At 41.7% G+C, this 16,612-nt stretch overlaps 2 protein-coding genes across 2 annotated transcripts in view; one reads left to right on the forward strand and one right to left on the reverse strand.

The window, feature by feature from the left end:
• ndrg4 (NDRG family member 4) overlaps positions 1-4,626 on the forward strand; it is a 71,906-nt gene extending 67,280 nt beyond the window's left edge. Inside the window, 1 exon segment of the mRNA XM_037540683.1 lies at positions 1-4,626. This exon segment is cut by the window's left edge and continues 1,067 nt beyond it. The gene's annotated coding sequence lies outside the window, so the exon portion shown is untranslated.
• A 2,129-nt stretch (positions 4,627-6,755) lies between these two features.
• Positions 6,756-15,175, reverse strand: LOC108428124 (olfactomedin-4-like). The gene is made up of 5 exons (XM_017698848.2): positions 15,041-15,175; positions 13,661-13,792; positions 12,099-12,317; positions 10,243-10,396; positions 6,756-7,879 (listed from the first exon to the last, which is right to left on the reverse strand). The coding sequence occupies exons 1-5, from the start codon at positions 15,098-15,100 to the stop codon at positions 7,050-7,052; spliced, it is 1,395 nt and encodes a 464-aa protein (XP_017554337.2). The 5' UTR covers positions 15,101-15,175; the 3' UTR covers positions 6,756-7,049.
• Between the last annotated feature and the right edge of the window lie 1,437 nt (positions 15,176-16,612).

Raw genomic sequence — 16,612 nt, forward strand, 5'->3', positions numbered from 1 at the left:
AGGGTTTGGAAAACAGACAGAGGGGAAACGAGAAAGAAATAGAGGGAAACGTAGTGAAAGGGAGAGGAAGCGATAAAGAAGGAAGCGGGAAGCAGTTTGAGGAACATTGTACAGCAGTGGACTGTATTACGAAGCCAAGGGCAAGAGGACTGTAGGACTGAAGGATTGTATGACTGAACTGTATGAATGAGGCTCTCTGGGCCAATCGGGTGCTAACACAGGAGCTCTCAGCCAATCAGCACAGCTTTATTGCAGAGTCCGGATTTATTGCAAAGCCTGGGTTGTTTTTCAGCATCTTAGAGTTTGTAAAAAAACAAAAACAAAAGATGTTTCAGAACAAAATTAGTTCACATTTCCTTATTTTACATCTACCATCTACCATGACAGTATAGTCTGTAATGCAGTGTCACAATCCGCCAGTGACCAGCTGTAGTGTGCACTACTTTAGCAATGAGAACATTGAAATCTAGCATATTATTCAAAATGTGCATTATTCTACCATTGACCACTCCATCTGACTAGTACACTAAATGTACTGTGCACCACTTTAGCTGTTACTACTCCTTTGAGTCTAGTACACTGATTGTAGTGTGCTATACACCACAATTCTCAATACTCAATCTGACTCTACTACAATACATGTGGTGTGCACTACTTTAGCTATTACTACTCCTTGACTCTAGTACACTAATTGTAGTGCGCACTACTGTACAATTGACTTCTCCCTTCAACTCTAGTACACCAATTGTAGTGCGCACTACTCTACCGCTGACTATTCCACCTGGCTCAAATGCTGTACTCCGTACAATTGAGTACTCAGTCTGACTCTGGTACACTAAATGTAGTGTGCACTACTTTAGCTATTACCACCCATTCTGACTCTAGTACTCTGAATGCAGTGTGCACTACTGTGCCTATTGCTATTCCTTTTACTCTAGCATCCTAAGTGTAGTGTACACTACTGCACAATTGACTTCTCCCCTCAACTCTAGCACACTAACTGTGGTGCGCAGTACTCTACTGACTACTCCATCTGACTCAAGTGCACTAAATGTTGTGTGCACTACTTACCTATTACTATTCCATTAACTCTAGTACACTAAATGCACTGGGCACTACTCTGCCATTGATTAATTCATCCAACACTAGCACACCAAATATACTGTATCTGTTAACACTACTGAGGCTGGTTAAGCTGGGCATACTGGGCATTGAGCATTGTGTTGGGCTAAAGTGCCAATGGTGAATAATCACTGGAAATTCTTTTCAGTACAGGATTAGCCTTAATCTGGGTCAGAAAAAAGTGGCCCCAATTATGCATTTTACCACTGATGACTCTATTCAGCTCTTGTATGCTAATTATAGGTGCACTACTGTACATATAACTACACCAAGTCCACTACACTGTAGTATACACCACTCTACCATTCACTACAACATCTAGCATGTCATTCGTAATGTGTACTACTCCACCAATGGCTACTCCCAATGCTACTACACTAGTTGTAAGGTAGTGTGCACTACTTTACCATTGGCTACCTCACCTACCATTACCACACTGATTATATAATCTTCTTTATTCTTCCATCTTACTTAAGAAAGGCTAATTGTTCCTCTCATGGCAGTGGGTTTTGCCTGGGATCGGTTCATTACGGTCTCCTTTCTCTAGACAATCACACTCCAAGCCAAACCAAACTGGAACCGCGAGCTGAGGCTGAACCGGAGAGGTCATTAGGTCATTTAGTCATGTAAGATGGTCAGCCATTGGAAGTAGTTCAGTGCTGGTGCCTTGCTTTCCCAACAGAACCAGGCGCAGGATGAGGATACCAAAGTGACACTAATTCACATACACATACACCCACCATGACTGGAATCTGTGAGGAGATTCAAATGCTGCAGGGATGCAGACACTGATATGGGACTGACATAATCGAGCACAGGAAATCACACATAGTGATGGGTGTGGTTATTTAAATATTCAATGATCCAACTCTTCTTAGATGTGGTTTACTTAGGCCTAATCATGTCATGTATCGTAGTGTGCATGTAGGATTTTTGGGACACAGGCAGCTGATATTGCGCCTCAAAATAGTGACTACACCTATCAGACAGATGAAGGGATGACAAATAGAGCTCTAAAGCTGTGAGCTGATTGGCCAGAGCTGCTGTCAGACAGTGCTCAGGATGAGAGAGGTGTGCGTGATGTTTGAATCCCTGACTCATTCTCAGACGACTCCATCTCTCTTCCGTCTCACTGAATGTCACTTTCTCACAGCGTCCGCTGATGTACGGATGACGTGATGTAATTACCTACTGCAGGGGGTGTTTCCTGTGTGTGCGTCTGTAAGGGACGGGGCTTTCTGGAGCGTGTTGCTCCAAGCTCGGAATGTAGGGCAAATCCCAAATCCCCCCTGAAAACTCCCGTCCCATTAAAAACTCAAGGTGCCCCGGCCCTCACAGATGCGTGCAGTCGCCCCCTAAAGGGCTAACCGTCCCCTCCCCCCTCCAAGCCATGGAGGACCTGCCTCAAACTGAGCACCGGTGGGTGCGGACTGCTACTGTCTGCTGTACAAATAGAAAGACGAATGGGGTGGATGGGCTGCAACTAGCGATTCGTGCTGCTGTAGGAAAACCTCGTACCACTGAAACTCTGTAAAAGAAGGAAATGAACATTAAAAGTAACATTAAAAGTTATGAGGTTCTCTTGACAGCGACAGATTGTTCCGATAACAAATTAATCTTCTGTTCATTATTCGATTAATCGATTTACCTACTAATCGACTAACTGAATCATTATGTCTTCTTTGGTTTCCATTCACTTTGCCCCATTCTGTGTCTTTTCTTAATTTATGCTGCAGTGAAACAATAGAAGCCATATCGCCTCCTATGCTTCCTATAGTGTACTGCAATCTGTCAGAATGACCATGTGTGCAAACGTTACAGGGCTTTATAGTTGTTTTGAGCTTTTTCTCTTTACTCTCTGTCTTTGACTTTTAGTCAGTGACTACTTTTTTAGGGCAATTCATCTACTTTTGTTGACTAATCATTGCAGCCCTAGTAGATGGAAGGTCTGTCTGTCTATATGTGGGTAAGGAATGTGAAAAAGAAGAGAGAGTGAGTGAGCGAAGGTACCATGGAGGGTGTTATTAGGATCTCTGGAGAATGCTTACCTGTAAAATTGAGCACAAGGGAAGCGAGTAGGATAGCAAGGTAGCTGCCAGGAGAAGAACGGGTTCTCTGTTTTTAAGACTGATTCGGGACAAACCGTTTCTCCCCCAGCATTTGTTTGCATGCACTGAGATAAGACAATACAAGCCTGTGGGTGTTTTGTTATTTCTCTGTCTCTGTCCGATGTGCCCAGTTGTCTCCTCATGCCGAGAGGTGAAAAGCATGCTACTGACCCTCCTGTTTACCACATCGAACCATGGCCTTGAGTATCAGACGGCTGATCCAGTTTTCGCTGTCTAGAGCCAGAAGCAGTTCTAGACCTGCAAGTCCGGGCCTCTCAGTGGGTAACATTAAGGATATTACACATCTGTGTGGACGGCAATAAATGAATTCAAGCACATGTATAACTGATGATGTCTTGCCGACCCAAAAACGATGACAAAAATGTGACCTTACTACAGAGCCCCGTGGGTGACATCCTGTATAAAGAAAATAATGTGTGGCCATGACTTAGTAAGACATGGGAATGAGATCCTAATGTGTGGCCACATCTTAATAAGGTAGGATCTCATTTCCATGCCTTACTAAGTCATTGCCGCACATTACAAACTTGCTTCCATGCATTAAAAAGGTGTGGCCACGCATTAGTTTGCTCGTATGTCATAAATTACGCAAGTAGTAAGTGGGTGTGGATCTAAAGCCACGCCACACCCTGAAACTGCAAGTCAAGAACTGCTGCTGTATCTGCCGAGGGATGATGTTATGAGATGATATTAGTTCGTAAACGGGTGGGATTGCTGTTGGATCAGTGCTGGATACAGGCTCTTCAACACTCCTGCCTGGGGGGGCCCTGAATGTATCTCGTCATTTGGAAGTGCTGTAGAGTTTCTGTCAGTGTGGCTCCATCCAATCACCTCGCCTCTCTCTGGTTTCAGGCCCCTCCCACCTACCGTCCTCTTCTTAATCTACACCTCACTCCTCCTCACTCCTGCTGTAGATACTCGCTGTTTTTAGACGATAATGATCAAAAAAGGTCTCTACCACTACTAGCCTTGTGTTGTGGAAGTATACGGTATCAGTTCACACTCCCTCCCACCACCTTCATTGACCTCCTCTTTTTATAATATGATAGAGCTCTTAATATACCACCATTGTATTAATTCCTGCAAGGATTTCATGAATATTATTGATACAATTTTTGTTAATATGATTATTATTATTACTACAATTAGCCATCATTTTGTATTGAGCAATAAGTTACTATGTTTTGAGAACTTGCTAGACTTTGTGTGGGTGGGGCTCTTCCCTGCAAGCTCGAACATGTCTGCAAAGATAGAACCGATTCTTTCCTGCTTTGTCATGAAAAAAGGTGTTAATGTAAAGTGTAAATCTATATAGAAGCCATCACTGTCTGTGTACTGATCATGTAACTACAATAAAAAGGATGTAAAAATAAAAGCTTCCTCCTGTCCTGCTTTCATGTGTGGTGGAAATATTGCATTATAATATTACAGAGAAGGAATAATTGTTCAAAGAGTATCCATGTTAACGTAATAGCTTCAGGGGGAGGCCAGGCCAAAATAACAAGCACAGGACTAACTGCAAAGAAACAAGGCCTCTGCTGTGCTAACGGGTAACAAAGGAATAACAATTCAACTCATCCTACCAACACAAACCAGGTGAAACCGGGGACCACAAGAAAACAGCAGCCCACCCCTACTGTCCATCAACTAAACAGGGAATATACGGTATATAACCATCCAGGGAAAGCTGTGGCGTCCTCATTGGTCCATAGCCAAGCCTAGTTACACCATGAGAGGTAGAGCGACGTTGCAAAATCAAAATCAAAACAAAATGCAATGATGTGCAAATCATTTAAATCATATATTTAATCAAAAATAGTACGAAGACAACATATCAAGTGTTGAAACTGAAATATATTATTATACATGTCCATTTTGAATGGGAAGGCAGCGGTAATGTTTTAAAAAAGTTGGAACGGGGGCCTGTTACCTCTGTGTTTCATCACCTCTTCTTTTAACAACACTCTGTAAATCTCTTGGAACTGAGGAGATGCTACTGTAGTTTTGAAACTGTGTTTTACTGTTCTTGCTTGATATAGGATTTCAGTTCAGTTCACATTTTTTTTTGTTTCATAAGGTGCCAAATGGGTCTTAACAGGTCTGGACTGCAGCCAGGTCAGTTTAGCACCCAGTGTGTTTTGCTATGGAGCCATGCTGCTGTAATACGTGTGGAATTGGCATCGTCTTGCTGAAATAAACAAGGCTTTTACTAAAAAAGACATTGTCTGGATGGCAGCACATGTTGCTCCAAAACCTGTTTATATCATTCAGCATTAAGGATGACTTCACAGTTGTAAAAGTCACCCGTGTCAAGTGCATGTGCACAACATGGTTAGACATTGTCAAACCTGCTGAAAATAGCAAGGCTTTCACTGAAAAAGACGTTGTCTGGATGGCAGCATATGTTGCGTACCATTTAGCATTGACGGTGCCTTCACAGTTATGCAAGTCACCCATAGCATGTGCACTAATGCCCCCCATACTGTCATGGAAGCTGGCTTTTGAACTGTGCGCTGATAATAAGCTGGATGATCCCTCTTCTCCTCAGCCTGAAGGATGCATTTCCAAAAAGATGCATCCATGATTTCCAAAAAGAATTTCAAATTTTGATTTGTCGGACTACAGGACACTTCTACACTTCACCTCAACCTATCTTAAACAAGCTCAGGCCCAGAGAATGTGGCAGTGTTTCTGGATCCTGTTCATATATGGTTTCTTCTTTGCACGGTAGAGTTTTAACTTGTGGATGCAGCAACAAACTGTGTTGACAGACAGTGGTTTTCGGAAGTGAGCCCATGCAGTGGGCAATGTCTGTTTGTAAAGCAGCCCTGCCTAAATCATGATTGTCCAATACTTCAATTTTTAAATGATATGTACCAAAGATGATGAAATCCCAGAGTGCTTTTTTATTTTGTTATTCAATTCTTGCCCACCCAGTGTTTCACAGAATGGTGAACCCATCCTCATCTTTACTTCTGAAAGACTCAGCCTCTCTCGCATGCTCTTTTTATAGCTGATCATGTTACTAACCTGGTCCCAATCAACCTAATTAGTTGTGAGGTGTTCTACCAGGCATTTTTTTTGGCATTACACAACTTCACGAGTCTTGTGGTGTCCCATTCCAACGTGTTGCTCTCATTAAATTCAAAATGGCCATTATTATTATATTTCATATTATTTCTGAAAAAACAACAAAATTTCTCAGTTTTAACATATTGTGTTTATACTATTTTGGATGTAATGATTTGAACATCATTAAATTCTGTTTTTATTTACATTTTGCACAGCATCCCAACTTCTTTGAAACAGGGATGTAGATACTGAATAAGTCATAGTAGTTACTACATATTTTAGTTAGTGAATAATTCAAAGTACATACTAAATAATTCATAGAACATACTTAATGATTCATAGTAAATACTGAATAATTCATGATAGATATTGAATAATTCATCATAGAAATGGAACAATAAGTCTTAATGTTAGTAACCAAATATTCTTATATTAAGCCTGCAGTTTCCAAGTTTTATTTCAGCAATACAGGGTTCTTTTAGCCTCATCCAACATCAATCAATCAACATCCAGAGGCAAAAGCTATGAACTCATCAGGAAACCAGTAGATTAATGATGCATTGTATTATTATGTATTATTAGCATGCTTTATTTCAGTAAAACAGACTTGGAGTTACCACTTGATTTAAAAACCACTCAGGAACTAAAAAATGTTGAAAAATCACTGAAAAATACAGACTGACCATTCGTTTGAGCTCATTGGCTCATAGGAGCTGAATTGACGGTTCACCGAAAGATGACATCATACGAGAGGATGTACGCATCGCTGTACATGTACAGCATTCGTTCTTGTGGGTTGTAATTTAGCGACTGGACGTTGGTCAGCATCTTCTTAATCTGGATCTTCAGGTCGTAGCGCTCTTCACCGGTTACTGTGTCAAACGAGTAGAAGATCTCTTCCGTCTCTTTGTCCACGTAGCGGGTGGCGTAGAGCACACCGCACGCCATGAAGGTGTTTGTGGCTGTGCGCTTGTGGAGGGACGTCTTCCATGTTTTTTCCAGAGCTGGAGGGCTGTCGGTCAGCACCTTGCTAATAATGATGTTACCAAAGTTTTCTGGCGAAGTGTAAATGACCCAAACACCAGATTCGTCTGTGGCAAAGTCGAGATCAGAGTAGATGTAGGCGGCTTCCAGGTGGCCAAATGGGAATTTGTTGTTGAATCCTGAGTTTTGAGGCAGGGCCACGTTGGTGACCGTGCGAGCGGTCATGTTGAAGCGGCAGATGGACGGTGTGTTGTAGCAGCCATAGTAAAGCGCATCTCCATACATGACCACATTGGGCCCTTGGATGGTGTTGGTGGTGGGATTGGAGGGAGCAATAACGGTGTCTGTGTGCCCCACGCCCACCACTATGGTGCTCAGGCTGCTGTACTGGCGAACATAATTGGCGAAGACGTTGCTGCTGGTCAGCGCCACCAGCCAGTGCATGTTTTCCTTCCCTGGAGGAGGATTGGGGTCTTTGCCCCAGGCACCATAAGAGTAGGAGGTCCCGTACTGGGTGAGGCTGTATGTTCTAGGTCCAGACACGCTGACCAATTGACCTTGTGGACAGTGTCCTAGACAGAGGAGAAAGGGGTAAAGGAATAGTTTGGTGAAACCTCAGATTTAGACAATTTTCCCCCCTTAACTAAAATCTAGTCAATCAGCAAATCATTATGGAATTCTGATTGATTTAGGCTTGAAGAGGACTGTTACTACTATTTTCATGTAATAGATTGTCACACAGAAAGTCTATTAGAGATTGCATAACAATTCACAGAGAGGAAAGCATTAATAGCGAATCAAGAATACGTCTAAAAATTGTTTGAAAAAATATGGAAGTACAACCCCAATTCCAATGACGTTGGTTGTTGTGTAAAACATAAAACAGAATACAATGATTTGCAAATCCTTTTCAACCTATATTTAATTGAATACACTACAAAGGCAAGGTATTTAATGTTCAAACGGATAAACTTTATTGTTTTTTGCAAATATTCACTCATTTTGAATTTGATGCCTGCAACACGTTCCAAAGAAGTTGGGACAGGGGCAACAAAAGACTGGGAAAGTTGAGGAATGCTCAAAAAAAACACCTGTTTGGAACATTCCACAGGTGAACAGGTTAATTGGAAACAGGTGAGTGTCATGATTGGGTATAAAGGAGCATCCCTGAAAGGCTCAGTCGTTCACAAGCCAGGATGGGGCGAGTTTCACCACTTTGTGAACAACTGTGTGAGCAAATAGTCCAACAGTTTAAGAACAGTTTAAGTTTCTCAACATGCAACTGCAAGGAATTTAGGGATTTCATCATCTACAGTCCATAATATCATCAAAAGATTCAGAGAATCTGGAGAAATCTCTGCAAGTAAGCGGCAAGGCAGAAAACCGACATTGAATGCCAGTGACCTTCGATCCCTCAGGCGGCACTGCATTAAAAACCGACATCATTCTGTAGTAGATATTCCCACATGGGCTCAGGAACACTTCAGAAAACCACTGTCAGTGAACACAATTCGTCGCTCCATCTACAAGTGCAAGTTAAAACTCTGCCATGCAAAGCGAAAGCCACATATCAACACCACCCAGAAACACCTTCTTGGGCTTCTCTGGGCCGAGCTCATCTGAGATGGAATGACGCAAAGTGGAAAAGTGTCCTGTGGTCTGACGAGTCCACATTTCAAATTGTTTTTGGAAATCATGGACGTTGTGTCCTCCGGGCCAAAGAGGAAAAGGACTGTCTGGATTGTTATCAGCGCAGAGTTCAAAAGCCAGCATCTCTGATGGTGTGGGGGGGTGTTAGTGCCCATGACATGGGTAACTTGCACATCTGTGAAGACACCATTAATGCTGAAAGGTACATCCAGGTTTTGGAGCAACATCTGCTGCCATCCAGGCAACGTCTTTTTCAGGAACGTCCTGCTTATTTCAGCAAGACAACGCCAAGCCACATTCTGCACGTGTTACAACAGCATGGCTTCGTAGTAAAAGAGTGCGGGTACTAGACTGGCCTGCCTGCAGTCCAGACCTGTCTCCCATTGAAAATGTGTGGCGCATTATGAAGCACAAAATACGACAGCGGAGACCCCGGACTGCTGAGCAACTGAAGCTGTACATCAAGCAAGAACGGGAAAGAATTCCACCTACAAAGCTTCATCAATCAGTGTCCTCAATTCACAAACGCTTATTGAGTGTGTTAAAAGGAAAGGTGATGTAACACAGTAGTAAACACTCCCCTGTCCCAACTTCTTTGGAACGTGTTGCAGGCATCAAATTCAAAATGACTGAATATTTGCAAAAAACAAAGTTTATCCGTTTGAACATTAAATATCTTGTCTTTGTAGTGTATTCAGTTGAATATAGGTTGAAAAAGATTAGCAAATTATCGTATTCTGTTTTTATTTCTGTTTTACACAACGTCCCAACTTCATTGGAATTGGGGTTGTACTATAATATTGGTATCATTTTCCTGTAGGCCAAAAATAAACTAAATTCACCATGTTGAAATATGTACAAATTATGTATTTAAGTATTTACAGAGTATTTACTTTCACATAATTAAAAAAAAACTATTTTTCTCTAATATGTGATATTCAGCTTGCATGCTAATTTTCCATTTTTTAATTTTCTCCTCAACTTATTAAGTTAACAGATGCCTGTGCTGAGTAATGGGGGTGACGGAGGACCATGCTACCTACCCACAGAGAGAGAGTGAGGAATTTTCTTACAGCTGTGGCATCACTGAGGATCAAACACCAGATCTCCCAATGATAAAGATGCTTGGACAGCTTCATAACTCAGGAGCCCCACAAATCTCCCTTTTGAAATGAACTACTTACAAGTAAGTCCAATCCCAGAGTCAGAGAAGCTGCTGAATCTGTTTACTGTCATAATGATGTGTGTGTGAGTGAACTGTGGGTTTATAAAGCAGAGTGGGTACCTGGTGCAGGTGTGGGAGGATGAGGGGTGACTTGCAGCTCGTGCTGGCAGTGAGCCAAGTCTCTCTTCATTCGCTGGTTCTCCTGCAGCTTTTTCACCACGTGCATGTGGTCAAACTCCTCCAGATCCTGCATTTCCTCCATCATGCTTTGCAGCTTCAGGACAGACAGAGAAGGCAGTCAGTTCAGCTGCTTACCCAACATGCTATAGTACATATAATGATGTTTGGGGCATGTGAAGAAATTCTGACATTTACGCTTCATTTAATCTCTGTTTCTGTCGTTTCAGGCTGAGTGGATGACGTGATCTCTATGTGCTCTACTCAGATGTGATCTGAGTAGTTGTTTGCTGCTTATTTTATAGATAGGGCCTGTCTCAAACAAGCATATGGGTCCTAAGATTATATATTGTGCTGCAGACTGTGTTCAGCCTATAATACAAGCAATCCCTAATACGCACTGATCAGGCATAACACCTCCTTGTTTCTATGCTCCATGTCCATTTTATCAGCTCCACTTACTGTATAGCTCCACTTTGTAGTTCTACAGTTACAGACTGTAGTCCATCTGTTTCTCTGATACTCTGCTACCCTGTTCTTCAGTGGTCAGGACCCCCATGGATCCTCACAGAGCAGGTACTATTCGGGTGGTGGATCATTCTCAGCACTGCAGTAACACTGACGTGGTGATGGAGTGTTACTGTGTGTTGCGCTGGTACGAATGGATCAGACACAGCAGTGCTGCTGGAGTTTTTAAACACTGTGTCCACTCACTGTCCACTCTATTAGGCACTAATATAGCATTATCGGCTGCAGGCCAGTCAAGTTCTTCCACTCCAAACTTGTTCATCCATGTCATGTTGGAGCAGGAAGGGGCCGTCCCCAAACTGTTCCGACAAAGTTGGGAACATTAAATTGTCCAAAATCTCTTGGTGCTGAAGCATTAAGAGTTCTTTTCACTGGAACTAAGGGACCGAGCCCAACTCCTGAAAAACAACCCCACACCATAATCCCCCCTCCACCAAACTTTACACTCGGCTCAATGCAGTCAGACGAGTACCGTTCTCTTGACAACTGCAAACCCAGACACATCCATAGGATTGCCAGATGGAGAAGCGTGATTGGTCACTCCAGAGAACACGTCTCCACTGTTCTAGAGTCCAGTGGTGGCGCTTTACACCGCTTGGTGATGTAAGGCTTGGATGCAGCTGCTCGGCCATGGAAACCCATTCCATGAAGCTCTCTATGCTGTTCTTGAGCTGATCTGAAGGCCACATGAAGTTGGTCTGTAGTAATTGACTCTGCAGAAAGTGACCCCGCTGTCATTTTACATGGCCGGCCACCTCGTGGTTGAGTTGCTGTCGTTCCCCAATCGCTTCCACTTTGTTATAATCCCACTGATATTTGACTGTGGAATATTTAATAGTGAGGAAATTTCACGACTGGACTTGTTGCCTTCCAGACAACATCTTTTTCAGGGAAGGTCTTGCTTATTTCAGCAAGACAATGTCAAACCACATTCTGCACATACTACAAAAACATGGCTCTGGAGTAAAAGAGTCTGGTTGCTAAATTGGTCCGCTTGCAGTTCAGACCTGTCATCTATTGAAAATGTCATATATTTATAATAAATAAATAAACATTCTCAGTTTCAACACTTGACGTGATGTCTTTGAACAATTTTCTAAATATAGGGTTTAAATGGTTTGCACATCATTGCATTCTATATTCATTTACCTTTTGCTCAGCATCCCAACATTTTGAGTTGTGTTTTAAATAATAATAACTGCAGCTATACAGAAAGCATGCTGAAATTGTGCTGTGTTGTGGTACAGACTGTGAGTTGAGCTGTAAGTCACCTTGGTGCTGGTGGCTTCGCTGAGCTGCTGGTGGGAGCGGATGGTCCTGTTGAGTTTGGCCATGAGCTCCAGCACCTCAGCCATCTCCAGCTCGACGATACGCAGAGACACAGCTCCATACAGCTCTCCATCATCCTCTTTCTCCAACACAGCCACACTCTCCTCCAGCTGCTCCAGTCGCCTCTGCAGGCCCAGCGTCAGCACGTCAATCTCCTCCATCTGACAGACACAAAGACGGCTTTACAGCACAGCAGAAACGGTCCACAAAGGGTTAACTGTATAAAGTTAGTAAATATTTATGAATAGAACATGAACACAAATATGAATACAATCAAATGTATGAGCTGGGATCAATTTTGAACATTGAAATGGGTCCACAGAAATCACTGAAGGCCTCCTAAGTAATTTATTTAAAACTTTCATTAAATAATGTACAGTCCCCTCTACAATTATCGACAATCTTGGTAAAGATGAGTAATTCACCTTTTGGTGAAATAGCTTAATCTCACACACATGAGAAAAATCCTAAATTTATATGGAGTGAATTTATTCTGAGATAATGTGGATAACACATGTTCTGTTCATTGGAGGGGAGATTTACAAAAATAAATAAATAAATAATAAATAATGTACGTTTATTTCATGCAGCTACTGAATAATCTGTGTTACGATTTGGTCACGTGAATTCAGATGGAAAAACCAAAATATACCCACGAGCGTAAGTAATTAATCCTTTAAGCTGCAGCTGTAGAGCCCGTCTCCTGTTCACCTGAACCCACTCCACCATGGAAGAATGGAGGGCTGCTATCTTCTCCCTCCGAAAAAGTTTTTCTCCTGAAAGTCGACCCGTTTTTTCCCCAAATCTGGGCTATAAACTATAAACAGACGGCGTCTCTTCAGTGAGCCGCTCTGGGAACATTACTTTTATAAAATAACACAAAGAGCGTGGGAGATTTTTGGCTCTCAGCAGTAAATTGTAAACATATAGTGATATGTGTGATAATAAAATTTGAGGGGAGCTTTTTAGGTAAATAAACAAACAAACAAACAAATAAATAAAATTGAAAAATTGTATACATTTCATGCAGCTACTGAATAATTTGCCTTATGACTTGGTCATGTAAATTCAGATGGAACAACGAAAATATACCCTGGGGCATAAGAGGTTAAGGTGACTTTAACCATCAAACCAGAAGACACAGACATGCATGAGTACTTTTATGGCTTCCTGAATGTTTAGGGAAACAAATGTATCTTGGAACAGATTTGGCCCTCCAAATCTCCACAATGAAGTGCATCAGATTCTTCAGATTTTGGTATTTATTACTCATATCATAGTACTCTTATTTAAATGACCTATTAGTGTTACAGAAGTAAGGGTCTCTCTTTAATTTAAATAAACCTGTTAACCTGTTAACATAAAAAAAAAAACCAAACAAATATCACACCATTGTTTCACGTGATTCCAGGTCTTTAGCCTGTCACACTACACCTGTGCAGATATGGAAGTGTGTAGTAAATTGCTTAATAAAATCTTGTTTGAAGAGAAGTAAACAAAGCACCTTGTCTGGGGTGATGGTCCTGTTGCATTGAGAGGCCGAAGTGCGGATGCTGTCCAGCTTGTCCATTGGGAACGGACGCTCTGAATTCTTCAGCTGACACACACACTGCTTCCCACCCACACTCTGCACAGACTGAGAACATTACAGCGTAACACACACAGTTCAACACTGAGCAGCAAACAGCAAACGGCAGTTCGGTCACGCCATTACATCTCTTTCCCATAGTCCGTGTGTGGCCGACTGAGATACTCATATATTCTCTAAACACACTGAGCCAGTGTCTGAGATTAAACCGTATACTTCAGCTTACAAATACTGGACAAACATTCAAGTGTTAAATCACTTCATACAAATTTGGTCGCACAGTACTATTAAATAATACTACAATGCTATTATTAAGTGATTAAGTGACCCTTATTAGTCCTCAATGGGGAAATTTCACCTCCCCATTTAACCCATCCGTGAAGTAAAACACCACATACACACTAGTGGGCAGTGAGTACACTTTCCCAGAGCGGTGGGCAGCCCTATCCACAGCGCCCGGGGAGCACAAGGTGTCTTGCTCAAAGGAGCCTCAGTCATGTACAGTCGGCTCTGGGGATCAAACTGGCGATTCCGGTTCCCTGACTGGTTCCCTGACCTCCAGCCCAAAATAATAAACTCAAAACAAAAAGAAAACTGTAGAACATCAGGAATTCAGTTCAAACTAAATTAATATTCAGAATGACCTTCTGATATAAATCATACCTACAGTGCAGTTCTAATAACGTTATTGTCACAAATGAAATCGTTATAATTATCATACTTTACAAGTAGCAGTCAAATCTTGAGATTACTTTCATATGTTATGAGAAGATACTGACGATATATTGTTTTAATATCTAATAATCAATATTAAAAAAAGGAAAAATAACAATACTTTTTGATGACTAGTTTATATTTTTATCTGCACTTAAAATGATGGTTCTTCAAGGGTTCTTTAAGAACCCATTTGATGGCAAATAAGCTGTATGTGGGTCTATAAAGAACCCTTTTTTAAAAAAGGGTTCTATGTAGCACCAAAAAAGGTTCTTCTACTGTAACTAGCTTGACATCATAGCAACAAAATAACCCTATTTGATGGTATATACAACCCTTTTCAGAAAGGTTCTATATAAAACCATATACAGCACGTTCGCCAAGAACCATTTCACCATGCGAAGAACGCTTTAATCATGCAAAGGGTTCTATGAGTGTTCACGGTTCTATGTAGAACATTTTCTTTACATAAACCCTTGAAGTGTGTACAATATACACTGAACAGCTGCACTGAACAGAATGACTCTATTGTTAATATGATGTGATTGTAAGCTTGAGGTTAAAAGTGGTGTGAATCCTTACCTGAGAGATGAAGGTGAGGAACACAGCGGCCGCCCAAATGGACAACGGCGGTGACTTCATGTTTGCTTTGGAAGAAGAGCAGGATGGAGCTGCTGAGGGTGCTTCACTGAAAAAACTCACCAGATCAGAGAAACAGCTTTTTAAAATAAGGCATTCCCTCCCCCAAAAACCTGAGGTTTGTCAATACGCCTTTCAGTTTGTGCTGACTGAGGAAGAAAAGGGAGAAATGAGTGAGAAAAAGGGAAGTGAGAGATGGGAATATTCGCTTTTGCTGATATTCAGGATAGGCTGATGGTGAAGAGGAGGATGTGGGGTAATCCCTCAACAATTGACTCAACAGCCTTGTCACGAGCGCATGTCGAAACCTTCGGCACGTTCTCAAAGTTACAGTAACTCTTCCTCTTTCTCACTCACGTTCACGCTTTCCCCTACACAGCAGTTCCGTACTTTACTGTGCCGTGTTTTCTCTTTTAATTCATGAACACATTCTTATAGAAGTGCAGTGCTGTTATCCTCACAGTAGAAGGGATTTGTTTTCTATGCATTCACATTTATTTTCATTTATGGCATTTGGCAGACGCTCTTATCCAGAGCGACTTACAGTTTGATCATATTACACAGGTTGGCGAAGGTGGTGTTAGGAGTCTTGCCCAAGGACTCTTATTGGTATAGTGTAGGGTGCTGACCCAGGTGGAGATTGAACCCCAGTCTACAGCGTAGAAGGCAGAGGTGTTACCCACTACACTAACCAACCACACATGCTGTAGGCCTCTCTATATTTACAGGTTCGATTACACTGTCCTTCATGTTTCACTGTAACTTTGCAGGTTTTTTGAGGTCACTACAGTGTGTCCACTGATTAGTGTTCAGTGATCAGTGTACTGTATTTGTCATAAGCAGTTTATTAGTCCTTATTTGAAGCAAACACATGAATACCAGTCCAACATGTTTACCTAGGGCCTAAAAGATCACACCATTGATGTAAAAAAAATTGAACAAAACGATCTATTAAATTCATGGAATCCTGCAAAAGTTAGCCAAGTCGAAGTTTATTTATACAGAGCTTTTTACAACAGGTGTTGTCACTAAGCAGCTTTACAGAAAAATCCGGGTCTGAGCCCCCATGAGCGTCGCCAGTGGCGACAGTTGGCAAGGAAAAACTCCCTAAGAGCTGGAGGAAGAAACCTTGAGAGGAACCAAGACTCAGAAGGGGAACCCACCCTCCTCTGGTCGACACCGGATAGCAAAAATTGTTAGTATAAAGAAGCGCTATAGTACAAAACAGGGAAAACAGGCGAATCAATGGTTAATGAGGTTAGTTTTAGTTTATGCAGCCGCAGCATCATCAGGAGGTCCAGATTATGCAGGTGAGGTAGGCACGAAAGTTCAAAGCCGCGCTCCGATTTCTTATTAGTAATGAATTTTTAAAGTCCGCCCTATCAAGTTTTACATGACCTCTTAAATATAGAGTTTAACTGCTGACAGAATAATTCAACAGAGCTTAAATATAACAATAAATATAATATAAAAAAAGCACAAGAAATTACACAAATCAACTTGTTTCATGTTTAA

Source organism: Pygocentrus nattereri, chromosome 8, assembly GCF_015220715.1.
Source record: "Pygocentrus nattereri isolate fPygNat1 chromosome 8, fPygNat1.pri, whole genome shotgun sequence".
NCBI classification, from domain to species: domain Eukaryota; kingdom Metazoa; phylum Chordata; class Actinopteri; order Characiformes; family Serrasalmidae; genus Pygocentrus; species Pygocentrus nattereri.